The 12,093-nt window shown below is 42.4% G+C and overlaps 1 protein-coding gene across 1 annotated transcript in view; it reads right to left on the reverse strand.

Annotated features, from left to right (window-relative positions):
* The window catches only part of dip2ca (disco-interacting protein 2 homolog Ca), a 49,048-nt gene that overhangs the window by 18,569 nt on the left and 18,386 nt on the right, over window positions 1-12,093 (reverse strand). Inside the window, exons 5-14 of the mRNA XM_080515011.1 lie at window positions 10,889-11,173; window positions 9,668-9,790; window positions 6,995-7,141; window positions 6,260-6,379; window positions 5,729-5,926; window positions 5,203-5,294; window positions 4,077-4,187; window positions 2,228-2,351; window positions 772-881; window positions 13-115 (exon numbers count right to left, since the gene is read on the reverse strand). Of these exons, the coding sequence (XP_080371137.1) occupies window positions 13-115; window positions 772-881; window positions 2,228-2,351; window positions 4,077-4,187; window positions 5,203-5,294; window positions 5,729-5,926; window positions 6,260-6,379; window positions 6,995-7,141; window positions 9,668-9,790; window positions 10,889-11,173 (1,413 nt within the window). The remainder of the gene's footprint in view (window positions 1-12; window positions 116-771; window positions 882-2,227; window positions 2,352-4,076; window positions 4,188-5,202; window positions 5,295-5,728; window positions 5,927-6,259; window positions 6,380-6,994; window positions 7,142-9,667; window positions 9,791-10,888; window positions 11,174-12,093) is intronic.

Below are 12,093 nucleotides of genomic sequence, written 5' to 3' on the forward strand. Positions count from 1 at the left end.
CCCTGTACCGACCCTCGGTGTAGCTGCAGGACTGGGTGAGGGCCTGGCAGTGTGTGAGCAGAGCGATCCTCGTCACGGTGACTCCCAGCACGCTGCCGTCCTTACAGGTCTTATACTGCGAAGGGAACAACAGATGGGAGGTTGAAATCAGAGGCGAGGCAGACTTCCACTGACATTCTCACTCTTTTTTCTTTTCTTTTTTTTCTTTTAAACACCTGTCAGTCAACAGGAGACGCTTATTTCCAGCACCGAGGTCTGTTGTTGAGTGTCTTCCTGCTAAATCTGACAGTTTATCCAACACTATTGTCATTGTTCTCGGTAAATTAGCAGTTTGTATACGTGCATACCTGCAGAATTCCATCTGCACCTTACAGTGCGTGTGTGTGTGTGTGTGTGTGTGTGTGTGTGTGTACCTCATGTGTCTGACACCACCAGCGTGTTTTCACACAATTTAAAACGGCAAAAAAAACACAAATAATAACCACATAAGGATGAAATGTTTTGATTTAAGATCAAAATGTTTATAAATGTTTGGTTTGGTCGTTTTAATTAATGAGCCGCAAGCAGATTTTGATTTCGTTTAAGATTTGCTGACTAAAATGATGCGATAATAACACGTAAATACCAATAACCAAAAGTTTCCCCCCCAAAAATGTATAGCATTTTTTTTTTCTCTTATGAATTTGAAATTGTGAGAGTGTGTGTGTGTGTGTGTGTGTGTGTGTGTGTGTGTGTGTGTGTGTGTGTGTGTGTGTGTGTGTCCTGGCCCACCTCGATGTACGCAGTGTCATTGTTGGCGTCCTTGATGTGGGGGAACCAGTCCCTGGGGGGTTTGGAGAGGTGCTTGGACTCGGTAACAAACCACAGCAGCTTGGGCCAACCTGCAGGGGGGGGTGGACAAGGGAGGGGGGCAAAAGAGACAAAAATTTGAAAATCAAGCTGGTTAAAGCTTCAGATTTATTTTACAAACTAGTCACAGATGAGGATTTCATAAGGTTATTGAATGTAAAAAAAACCCTCAAAGAATCCAATAGCTGTATAACAAAAACTAGTTTGCTTTGTTAGTGACTAATTTCACCAGTTTTTTTTTTAAAGGCAAATATTTTACTCACTGTGGTAAATTACAGGTTTTCTTTGACATGCACGGTTAATAGAAACAGAGCTGCCAAATTATGCGAATATGCAAAATAAAATGACATTTCGCTGAAGTTAGTCAGAGGAAAATATGACTTAAAACAGGCAAAACAACTTGTTGCGCTCACTTGATTTGAGGATTTTTCAAACGCCAAACTCAGAAAGTTGTAATAAATTCAGTAGTTTTAAAGCAAAAAAAATAATAAAAAATACAGATTTGAGGTAGTTTTAAGAAAATTAATTTAACTAACACGTTTTAGACATTTCATGCGAAAGAAAAGCTACTTTTAGCCTAAAAGCACAACCAGACTTGTGAAGACTAAATACCTCATAATTTGATTAATTTTAACACGTTTTTGCACACAGCACAACAAACACAGAACATTTTTATACAATAAAAAATAATATTAAACACATTAAAACATGTTTCTCAAACATATGTGCAATTTAAAAAGTATTTATCCACAAAAAACATGCAAAAGTATGTTATAATTAATACTTTGAGGTGATCTTGAAAATGTTTTAGTTTCAGAAGTGATTGGCTTTGCAATCTGGTGTGTGAGAATTTCAGCAATTAAGTTTTTCAGATATATTAGAAAATATAACCACTTCCGTGAAGCATTTTTTTCCCTTGAGAAACAATTTAAAAAAAAGCTGATTTTAGCCTCCAAACACACACAGAAGTAACTTTTCAGCAACGGTGCGAAACTTGTACTTGTTTTTCAAGCACTAAACAGGAGGATAATGCCTCTTGTATTTCCTTTTAATTCCAACAAAATGGTTTTCAAAGCAGATGTGAAATTATTCCAGGTTTTTAAGCAAGAAACAAGAACGTAGAAGAGTGTAAACAAAGATAGAATTGATGTCCAAATAAGTATCTGCTGGATTTCTGAGGTTTTTTTTGTTCAAATTTATCAATTCGAGTCCCGTTTTCAATCAGAAAAGAGAAATATTCACATATCAGCCACCAAAATGACAACATTTGCATCTTTTTTGTAGGATTTCTGCCACAGTGAAAGTCAATTTGATGGCTGAATGGTGGCTGTAGTGGTTTTGAATGAAAATGACCATGACTGATGACGTTCCCGCTCACCTTTGAACTGTGGGATCTCTCCTGTTGCGCTCTTGGGAAGACCCTTATGGCAGGCATCGCTGGTGAGCGCCACGGTAACGCCACAGCTGCCCAGCAGAAAGCCGATCTGCTGGCTGCCGGCATCCTGAAGAAAAAAAAAAAAAAAAAAAAAGAGAAAAATGGAGAAAAGCAATTTGAGAAAGGGGGAATTTAAAACGCACACGTGATTTGCGTGTCGTTTGCAGCCCTGGTGACGTTTGCTGCACCGCAGCTGCAAGCAGCTCCCAACTCCAAATTTTATGGAAAATCCTGCAGCAGGAATGCAGAGCAGGAGGAGGAGGAGGAGGAGGAGGAAAGGGGTTCAAGGAAAGCGACCGACGTGCAGCAAAAAGGCATTTTTCTGCTGCAGCGAGTAATCGCCGTGTGGCCGTGCCAAAGCTTCCAGCAGCCTCGCCGCGAGCAGCTGTGTCGGCGCGAGGGTCCACAGAGAGGCCCGCTCAGACTCGAAAAAAACACAAATCACATGCTGCAGCACAAAACAGGCCGAGGACGGCGGCGACTCTCCGTGTTTTCCTCGTTTTCTCACAGAACACGTGTTGACATCAGCTGCCGCTCACTCATCTCTTATCGGGCCGCGGCGGTGAAATAAGAAGACGGATGACTTCGAAATTGTGAATTTGGAGTTTTGAGCGCGTCTTTCAAATACCGTCTGCACAAAATCCGAAATCCTCACCGTTTTTGTTTTTTTTTTTACTTCCAGGCAGTATGTGAAAGCTTTGATTCTGCTGCGATCACTTTATTTCCAGATCTCGAATCCTGTCATTATTTGAGGTGATGCAATAAAGGACACATTTCTAAGAGCCGTTTTTGATGGTGTTTTTGTTTTTTTGTCCCCCCCCCCTCCATCCAAGCATTTTGGTTTCCTCGACCGTTTAAAAACATATCTGAGGTTAACTCGCGGCTCCAAATGCCCTGGATGTGTTTAATTTCCCATGATGAACTCAACAACCAATCAAATTGTAGTTGAGTTACTAAGAAGAGGAGAAATAAATATAAATAGCTGGCCAAAACAAACATGAGTCACAGCAGTGTTTTAAAAGGAAATATGTGGATTGAACACACAGTATCGTTGTTTTCACACATCTAAAAACGACATCTGTGATCAGAGATAGCAAAAAAAAAAAAATCATCCTTGACGATTTAAATCATGCGGTTTTCTGCTGTCGCTGATCGATGGGAGCCGCACGAATCGGTGGATGATTTCACTTCTTTCTGCCTTCCGACACCGGAGTGCCTCCAGTGACGTCGAACTGTCGCCCGTGGGGATTTACGAGGAAGGAGATGAGACGGCGAGGCGCGTCTTTAAAGAGTCGTGGATCGGCAGGTGAAACACTGAGGGGAGGATTAGTGTGAGCAAAGAAAGGCCGGACAAAATTAAGCTGCCCGACCTGCAGGACACAAAGTAATCCTGTTGGCTTCAGGGTCACGTCTACAGAGAAATAACAGACTTTAGAGGAGCAGATTAAAAAAAAAAGAAGAAGAAAAGAAAAGAAACTTGTTGTATTACTTATAGGTTAAAAAAAACAAAAAAACTTGATCGAATCCACTGAAAATACACGTTTCACATTTTCATATAAAAACGGATCGGTTGAGTTCGGAGGCCGCGAGGAAGCGGCGCTAGCGTCGGTGTTTCGCTCGGATCGATTCCGACCCCCCCCCCCCCATTGTCTGTGACGCTTTCCCGTCGTTGTCAATTTCTTTCCCTTCCGTCTCCTGTCGTCTGAAGCATCTTGGCCTCGGGTGTTTCTCCGAGTGAAAATCGGCCAATAAAAATGACGAGGACACGTCGCAGCACGGCGGGCGGGGCTACCTTGCGGCTGAGCGGCACCTCGATGGGAACGGGGACCACCTCGGCCAGCAGGCAGCCGTAGAAGGCCACCATGAAGGCCACGGGGTCGTTGTTGGGGAACACCAACGCCACCTGGAGGCCAGAGAAAGAATGAGTGAGAATGAGCAGAAAGGTGCCGACTCATCAGTTGGAGAAAGAAAACTCGAGATTTGCGGGACACTGCAGGATTTATGTACAAGCAACTGCAGTTGAAACACTTCCAGCTCTGTACCGTTGACGCCGCCACACGCTCGCTCTCTTGAAAAGACGCGTTTTGATTTTTTTTTTTTTAAAGCTGCACGACTCTTCACATCTCAAGAACAGCTGTGAATACTTCAATCTCTCTCAGTTTAGCATAAGATTGAAAGCCTATTAAACATACAAACCCATTAAACCAAATTAAAGTTTTTCACAGTCTTGCTATTTTCTCCACTATCAACCAGGAAGCAAAAATAATAACGTCATGAGTAGATTTAAAAAGTGTAATAGATAAATATAAGCGATTCCATAAAAGAATATCATCTATCATGTCATCAAAATCAGAGTGGAAACAGAAAAGTGAACGTTGAAGTTTTATAAGATAATAAAAGATAGCTTGAGCTTTATTCCCAGTAGACAATTTTAACATAATGAAGGCAAACATGTCTCCGGCTAGCGTCTGTTTTGTCCATAAACTGTCCTGTTTCCTTCTATTTCTATCTGTTTTTTGATGCTCTGTGGTGCAACATGACTGTAAAGGTCAGTATGATACTAAGTGAGCCTTCAGTCATTACAGCGACTCAACACACCATCTGGTGGTACAACGAGGTACTGCAAGGCCGGATAAAGTGGCGCTAGCTGCTCGTTCTATAGCGTTAGAGGTTATTTCTTCACATTCTGTTGATTATTAGGAGCAAAAGTGTTAAAATAGTCGACTTATGTGAATCAAAGTCCGACTTCATACAAAACTCGAACGCGATCATGCAGGTTTTCAAGGTCTGATACGTGAACGTCCTGCTGAATCATCACAGACCAGTAGCCCACACAAACAAGGCAGCCAGCGTGAAAGGAGCTAAAATAAAAGCCGGCGAAGAGATGCGGCGCGATGCGTGTGGGAGGGGTGACTCACCCGGTCGCCCGGCCGCACCATGGGCTCCTGCTTGCTGCCCAGTTTGTGGAGGATGTTGTAGGCAAGCTTGATGCTGCGAGACCACAGCTTCCCTGCAGGGAGCGGGACACAGGATACGAGGGTGAGAGAGGCAGAGAGAGGGAGAGAGAGAGAGAGAGAGAGAGCGAGAGAGAGACTGAGCCCATATTGAGGGTATGATGTGTGAGTGTGTATGTTCTTGAGATTTCTATTTCGAGGACATAAAGTCGATAAATGAGAGAGGGAAAAAAAACTGTGGAAAGTGGTGACATTTAAGGGTTTTCAGCCGCCAGGAGAGGCAGCGATCGACGTCTGGAGAGCAGACGGATTATACTTAAAAGCAAGCGCGGGCCTAATGCGCGGCCGGTGGACAGGTGCGACGGCGAGAAGAGTGTATAAAAACCAAGGAGGGGGGGGATTAGATTCCTGGACTCAGGGAGTTTATTGAAAACACAAAAGGTCCTGGCGACGAGAACCTGTCCGTCTGAAAGGCGCGAGCCGGGGGTACCGTATGTGAGCACGTAGAGGGGCTTCCCCGCCGTGTCCAGGCTGGTGAGGCAGGGGGCCTTGGGCGAGATGGTCCCCCAGCGCTGCAGCGCCGCCTCCAGGGACGGCGGCCAGTTGGTGACCACGCCCAGCGCCTCCCCTCGCACCGGCATCATCTCCGCCCCCTCCGGCCGCGGCTGGTTGGGATCCGGCTGCTGGACTGGAAGGCGGGAAAAAGGACTCGTTAACGGCGGCAGCGTGCGGAAAGGGAAACAAAACAAACCAAAAAAAAACAGCTTGGAAACATTGAGCCCCCAAAAAAAAAAAAAAAAAAAAAAGGTGTGGCAATTGAGAAGAAGCTGTAATCACACTTTCAAATGCGTCAGAATCAATTAGCACTACCTGTTAATAACAGTGCTGCACTGAGGGGAGAGTGAAGAAGCTACATTGGTAGCTTTGAAGTGTTTGTTCACGCTACAGAAATAAAAAAAAAAAAAAAGTTGAATCGCCGACGCGGCTCATCTGAAAAAACAGAGAAGTCGGTGTCTCTCACCCTCGAGGAGCTCGTCGAAGTCGTCCACGAAGAACTCTCGTAGCGGGGGTCGGCGCGGCTGCTTCAGCGTGTTCACCAGCTGCTGGATCTTGGCCGACACGCGGCTGCTGACGGGGACGCCTGGGACACGACCGGCAGACCGACAGACGGACAGACGGTCAAAACTCCGGGGAGTCACAGGTGAGGTCAGATCAGAGCGGCACCATTGTCATTACAGTTTCTACTAACGACCTTATTTACACCCAAAAATACCAAAAAACAAGCTTAAATACGTTTCATTTCCTTTATTTTAATTTCGATTCCTCCTCTTAAAGAGTTTTTTTTCCTCCATATTCCATATTAGATCTTCACTCCACACATCCAGGATCCATTTCCAATAATCTAGCGTTTCCAAGACAATTCGATTAAATTGTGAAAACTAAAAGATTTCGTGTTTTCCTCCACCCCCCCCCCGAATAAGTCAACCACAGCTCCACTGTCTAAATTATACAGTGGTGTTTTGGAGTATGGGTCTCTTATTTCTGTGTGAGTTGTGAAATATGCAGGGAGAAAAAAAAAGCTGCTCCGTCAGCGAATTTGGAAGTCCTAAAAAAAGTGGAGACGGCGTATCCGGGGGGGACTGACATCAACACAGACGGCGTAATTGGCCGGCTCTCCGAGGCGCTGGTCCAATTTGAGCTCACGTTCTGATTAAAGAGGTGCTATTTTTACTCCGGCGGTCTCCGGCGCTCCTACCGTCGCCCGTCTCCATGCGCTCCGCGTTGCCGTACTTCTGCGTGTTCCTGGCGATGGTCCCCATGTTGGCCATGTGGTGGCGCTCCGTGTGGGAGTGGGACGAGTCCGACGAGTATCCCGTCACGTCCGGAGGGGCCGAGTGGTTCTCTGAGGAGGAGGGGGGGGGTCAGAGGTCAGGGGTCAAGTTTGACACGCGTCTCAACGCTCATGAAAGCTGCGCTTTCAAACAAGAGCAGCTCCATTTTTTTTTCATCTGATATTTTGAAGTCAATGTGATTTACTATTATTTGATTTTTTCTTTTTTTTGGTCCATTCATTCAAAACGAGTTAAATGTCGATAAGACGTTTAAATTACAGAGCAAATTAAATTAAAAACTAAAATTTGAAAAGTTCAAAGAAATAAACAGCTTATAAGATAAGAGCCTTCAAATACATCCTCTGAACAAAAACTGGATCAAGTTTAATACCATTTAGGGGGATTTTTGGAAACTGCCGATCAAATAGTTTTACCGTATTTTCCGCCTTATAAGGCGCACCTAAATACCTCAAATTTTCTCAAAAGCTGCCAGTGCGCCTTATAGCCCGGTGCGCCTTATATATGGACAATTGTTCTACTCAAGACTGCTATTTGACAGCTGAACAACCAGAAGTTTTTATTTTGACAACTCTAACTTTGCAACCGGATCTTCAGAGCGGACGACACTCCGCACAACACCTTAATCACTCATGGTTGCACACCAACATTCTAACAAACCAAAATAAACTAGATGAAATAATTACTCCCTAAACTGGGGAACAAAAACACAGCATAAACACAATCAACACAACACCAAGCCCAACAACGAGCCACAATAACCTCCAACAACACAAAACATGAATTTGTCGCTGCAAGGCATGATGGGACATCATGCCTTGCAGCGACAAATTCAACCTGAGCTCCTCAGTGCAGCCGATAGAAACTCCCATAATTCATTGCAGCTGTTTGTGGTGTTTTAAATGCAATTATTGGGGGTTATATTTGGTTTGTGGTGTCGGTAATAATTGTGTTGTGTTGTGTTTTTGTTGCTTAGTTCATGTAGTTTAGTTTATTATTATTATTATTATTACCGGTAGTTGTAAGTTGTCAACCAGTAGTGAAGAAGGTTTTGTGTGTAGTGTCCTCCTGGCATAGGCTGCAGGTAGACTATTAAAATAAAGTGTGTGCACCTCTCTGGGTGTTAGAATCAGAGGAAAATGTAACCTAATGGCTTTGAGCTATAAATGTTGCCGACCACTGGTCTATTCCATGCGCCTTATAGGGCAGTGCGCCTTATATATGAATGAAGTTGTAAATTATGTCAATCAATGTAGGTGCGCCTTATAACCCGGTGCGCCTTATAGGGCAGAAAATACGGTACTTGACATATCCTGTTATGAACACATGAAATTTGCTAAAATTAATGAATTCGTAAATGAATCTGACAAAATGATGAAATGTGGCTTTTATTCTTTTACAGTAGAAATGTGACTTTTGCTGCTTCGCTTCTGAGGTCAAACTCAAGAAAATATCAAGAATTCTAAAACAAGTATCTCGTCTAACTCTGCTCATGTGCTTCGTGAAATTACATAAGCTCTTCATTGAATTTTAACCAGCAAAACAGCGCAGCGATAACCTTTTAAATTCTAGTACAACATCCAATTAAAAGCTACATTTTGTTGTTGCGTTGCGGCGTATCCATGAAAGATATTGGATTTGCTAAATCCAAACAATGAATCTCAACACGAGGCCAATTTGAACGACACTTTCTGGTGCAAAAACGGAGCGAAATGTCCAAAGAGACGTCTCCTAAAGCTGCTGCATTATACATGTTTAAACAAAGTAACCCTGACAGCTTGGCGGTGAGGAGCACGCGAGTTTGCGTGCGACGATCTGAGGGTTAAAAAAAAAACAAATTCGAAAATGTATGTACAGTATTTGGCTGGATTGGATTGGAGCCGGTTTTGCCTGCATTATATTGACACATTAAATCCAAGATAAAGGGTGTAGTTTCAATTGTTCATTGACTTTATAGTGTAGAACAGTGTTTTTCAACCACTGTGCCGCGGCACACTGGTGTTTCCACGAGATATAGTCAGGTGTGCCGTGGGAAATTTCACATGTTTTTTATCATGTATAAATACTCTTCGCCAATAGATGGCAGCACAGAACTTTGCTGGTGAAATCGAAACTGAAAGACGTCAGTCTGGTTAATCACCACCACCTGCGGCTGCTCCCATCTTGTATCAAAGTACTGTGTCAGTGACAGTGATGGAGACGTTTTTGAAAAGGAAGAATGTGAACCAGGATCTCAGCTCTTCATCCATCAGGTCCAGGTTTCACACTGAGTGAGTACAAATTTAAAAATAAATAAATTGGGAAATACTTTTTTTCTGTATTTATTTGATTCCTGTTGATAAAGCATTGATGAGAATGACTTTATATTGTTAATAGAGGCTACAGAGTTTAAAATTGTAACATTTTCGGTTGGCGGTGTACCTTGAGATTTTTCCAAACAAAAAATGTGTGCCTTGGCTCAAAAAAGGTTGAAAAACACTGGTGTAGAAGCTACATACAGAGCTCTGTCTCACGATTCCCAACGCATGCATTCCCAGACTTTGCGCGTGTTAATAAGTGGTTTCCGGACGTGGACTCACCGTCGGACTCCAGCGGAGGAGGCCACAGCATGTCGGAGCCGAACTCGCAGGACCGCCGCAGAGAGCCGCCGTTCTCCGCCACGCTCAGCGCGCCCTTCCTCTTCAGAGAGAGGTGTCCGATACCTGGGGGCCACGACACACGTCAAGCCTCAAACATAATGCGAGAAAAACGCCGAGAAAAAAACAACAACAAAAAGACTGCAGACTGCATATTTCATATATTATCATAGTACGTCGAAAGGGTCGCAACTGTACACGACTTATCGTGAGAATAACGCGTGGTTATTATGAATAACTGAATTATAGTGACTTATTCTGACTTCATCCACAGTTCTAACATAATATCCAATCTCACCAATATATTCTTCTCAATATTTCATGACGTAATATGATTAATTGTGGCTTCTATTTATCCTACTTTGAATAAAGAAGACAAGAAAAGCATTTGATAGATGAATAAATGCGTCTTACGTTTTTAGAATTCGCGCACACAAACTAGAGGATAATACACTAGCTTAGGCAAATAAATAATGCCTACGTAATGAAATAATAATAAATTATATTAACGCAATAAAAAATATTTCTATGGAAACTTTTCTGCAAGTCCCACAATACATTTTTTTTTTTTATTTATAATTTATACTGTATATCCAACCATGCAGTTTATTTAATTATAAATTATTTCCCAAGAGCGGAATATATTTTAAATATAGAATTTCTGTTGAAAATGTTATTGTTTCTATTATCAAAACAATTTTTCACACAACAAAAACAATTTAATAAAATGCTTTTTTTTTTTTTTTCTACTTTTCCTATAACAACTTGAATATCAAAAATAATAGAATAGAATTTGTTTTGAATGAAACTTCACACTTAAAAGGAGGACATTTGTTTTTGAGGATTTGCAATGGAGAAGAAATACATTGTGTCTCCACTGAAAAATAAAGATTTTTTTCTATTTATAATTTTTTTTTAATTATTATTATTTAATTATTATTATATTATTTTTTATTCCAATTTTTTTTATTATAAATTTTTTTTCTAAATTCTAATAAATTTTTTGTTAGAATTTTTATTTTTTTATTTTTTTCAAAATTCTTTTTTTTTTATGTTTTTATTATAATTTTTTTATTATAATTATTTTTTTCCCCTTTAAGGTAGAAAATGACTCGGACTTCCGTTGCGCGCGGACCAAGCCCACGCCGCCGCGCCCCGACTCACCGTGGTGCGACTGCGACAGGTGGTGCGACTGGCCCAGGTGCGTGTGCGCCAGGTGCGCGTGCGCCAGGTGCGAGAGGTGCGTGTGCGCCAGGGAGTCGGCCAGCCGCCCGGCGTTGCCGCTGCCGCCGCTCTGCGTGGACGACGAGGACGAGGAGGTGGAGCCCAGGTGGGCGGGGCCTAGCTGCGACGGGCGACCCATCCAGTGCTCCACGCCCGACATGTCGTCGCCCGGCCCCGCCTCCTCCTCTGAGCCCGACGACGAGTCTGAGCACAGGGGGGACAGGCCTGGTGAGAGGCAGTGGCCGCCGTTATTCGTCAATACGGAAAGGCATTGAAGACAACAAGAGTTTGTTTGTTGACAGATTAAAAAAAAACATTCATACACAATGTCAGTATCTGGATGCACAACGTCAGGTGAACTTATATGTGACGATTTACCACAAATACAAACACTGAAGTCGATTGTGTTCATGTATTTGTGCGTCCAAACAACACTGCTCTTTCTCTTGCCGCCCGAGTTTTCCAGAATGTGGAATTTGCTTAATTTTCTTGCACGCGGATTATTGTTCCACTTCCTGTTATACGAGTCACTGCAGCGTTCACACAGTTTCTAGAGGTGAGTGGTTCCTGTGCTGTTTTCGTAAAATGGAGTTTTCTCTTTGCGTTTGTAGTTCGGCGTGACGAGCCGCAGGTCAGAAACCATTTAAACTGAATTTATGACAATAGAACCTCAGTTCCAAAACAAACTCATTCAATTTCTACAAAATGGATAATTTCACTTTTTTTTTTTTTTGATAATTAGCTTAAGAATTTCATAATATAATTTGTTTTACTTATCATCCATTCATTATGTTGTTTATTCTATTATTCTGTTTATTTTTATCTTTAGTGTCGGTTTTCTGTAACATTATCAGACAATTTCTACACACACACATATACAAATGTAAATACGCATTCACACACCTACACTTTCTCATATTCTCCCTCTCACCCAATAATATTCCTCCTCTTGGAGACAAATGTCGAATATATTTTATTTAATGACTTCACAATTCTTTTTTCTTTGCTCCTTTCTATGTTACCAAACTATTTCCTTTCTCCTCTGTTTCCTCCATAAACACAACCAAGTCACACTTGGTTTCATATACACACACGCACACGCACACGCACACGCACACGCACACGCACACGCACACGCCACACAC

Source organism: Blennius ocellaris, assembly GCF_963422515.1.
Source record: "Blennius ocellaris genome assembly, chromosome: 19".
NCBI classification, from domain to species: domain Eukaryota; kingdom Metazoa; phylum Chordata; class Actinopteri; order Blenniiformes; family Blenniidae; genus Blennius; species Blennius ocellaris.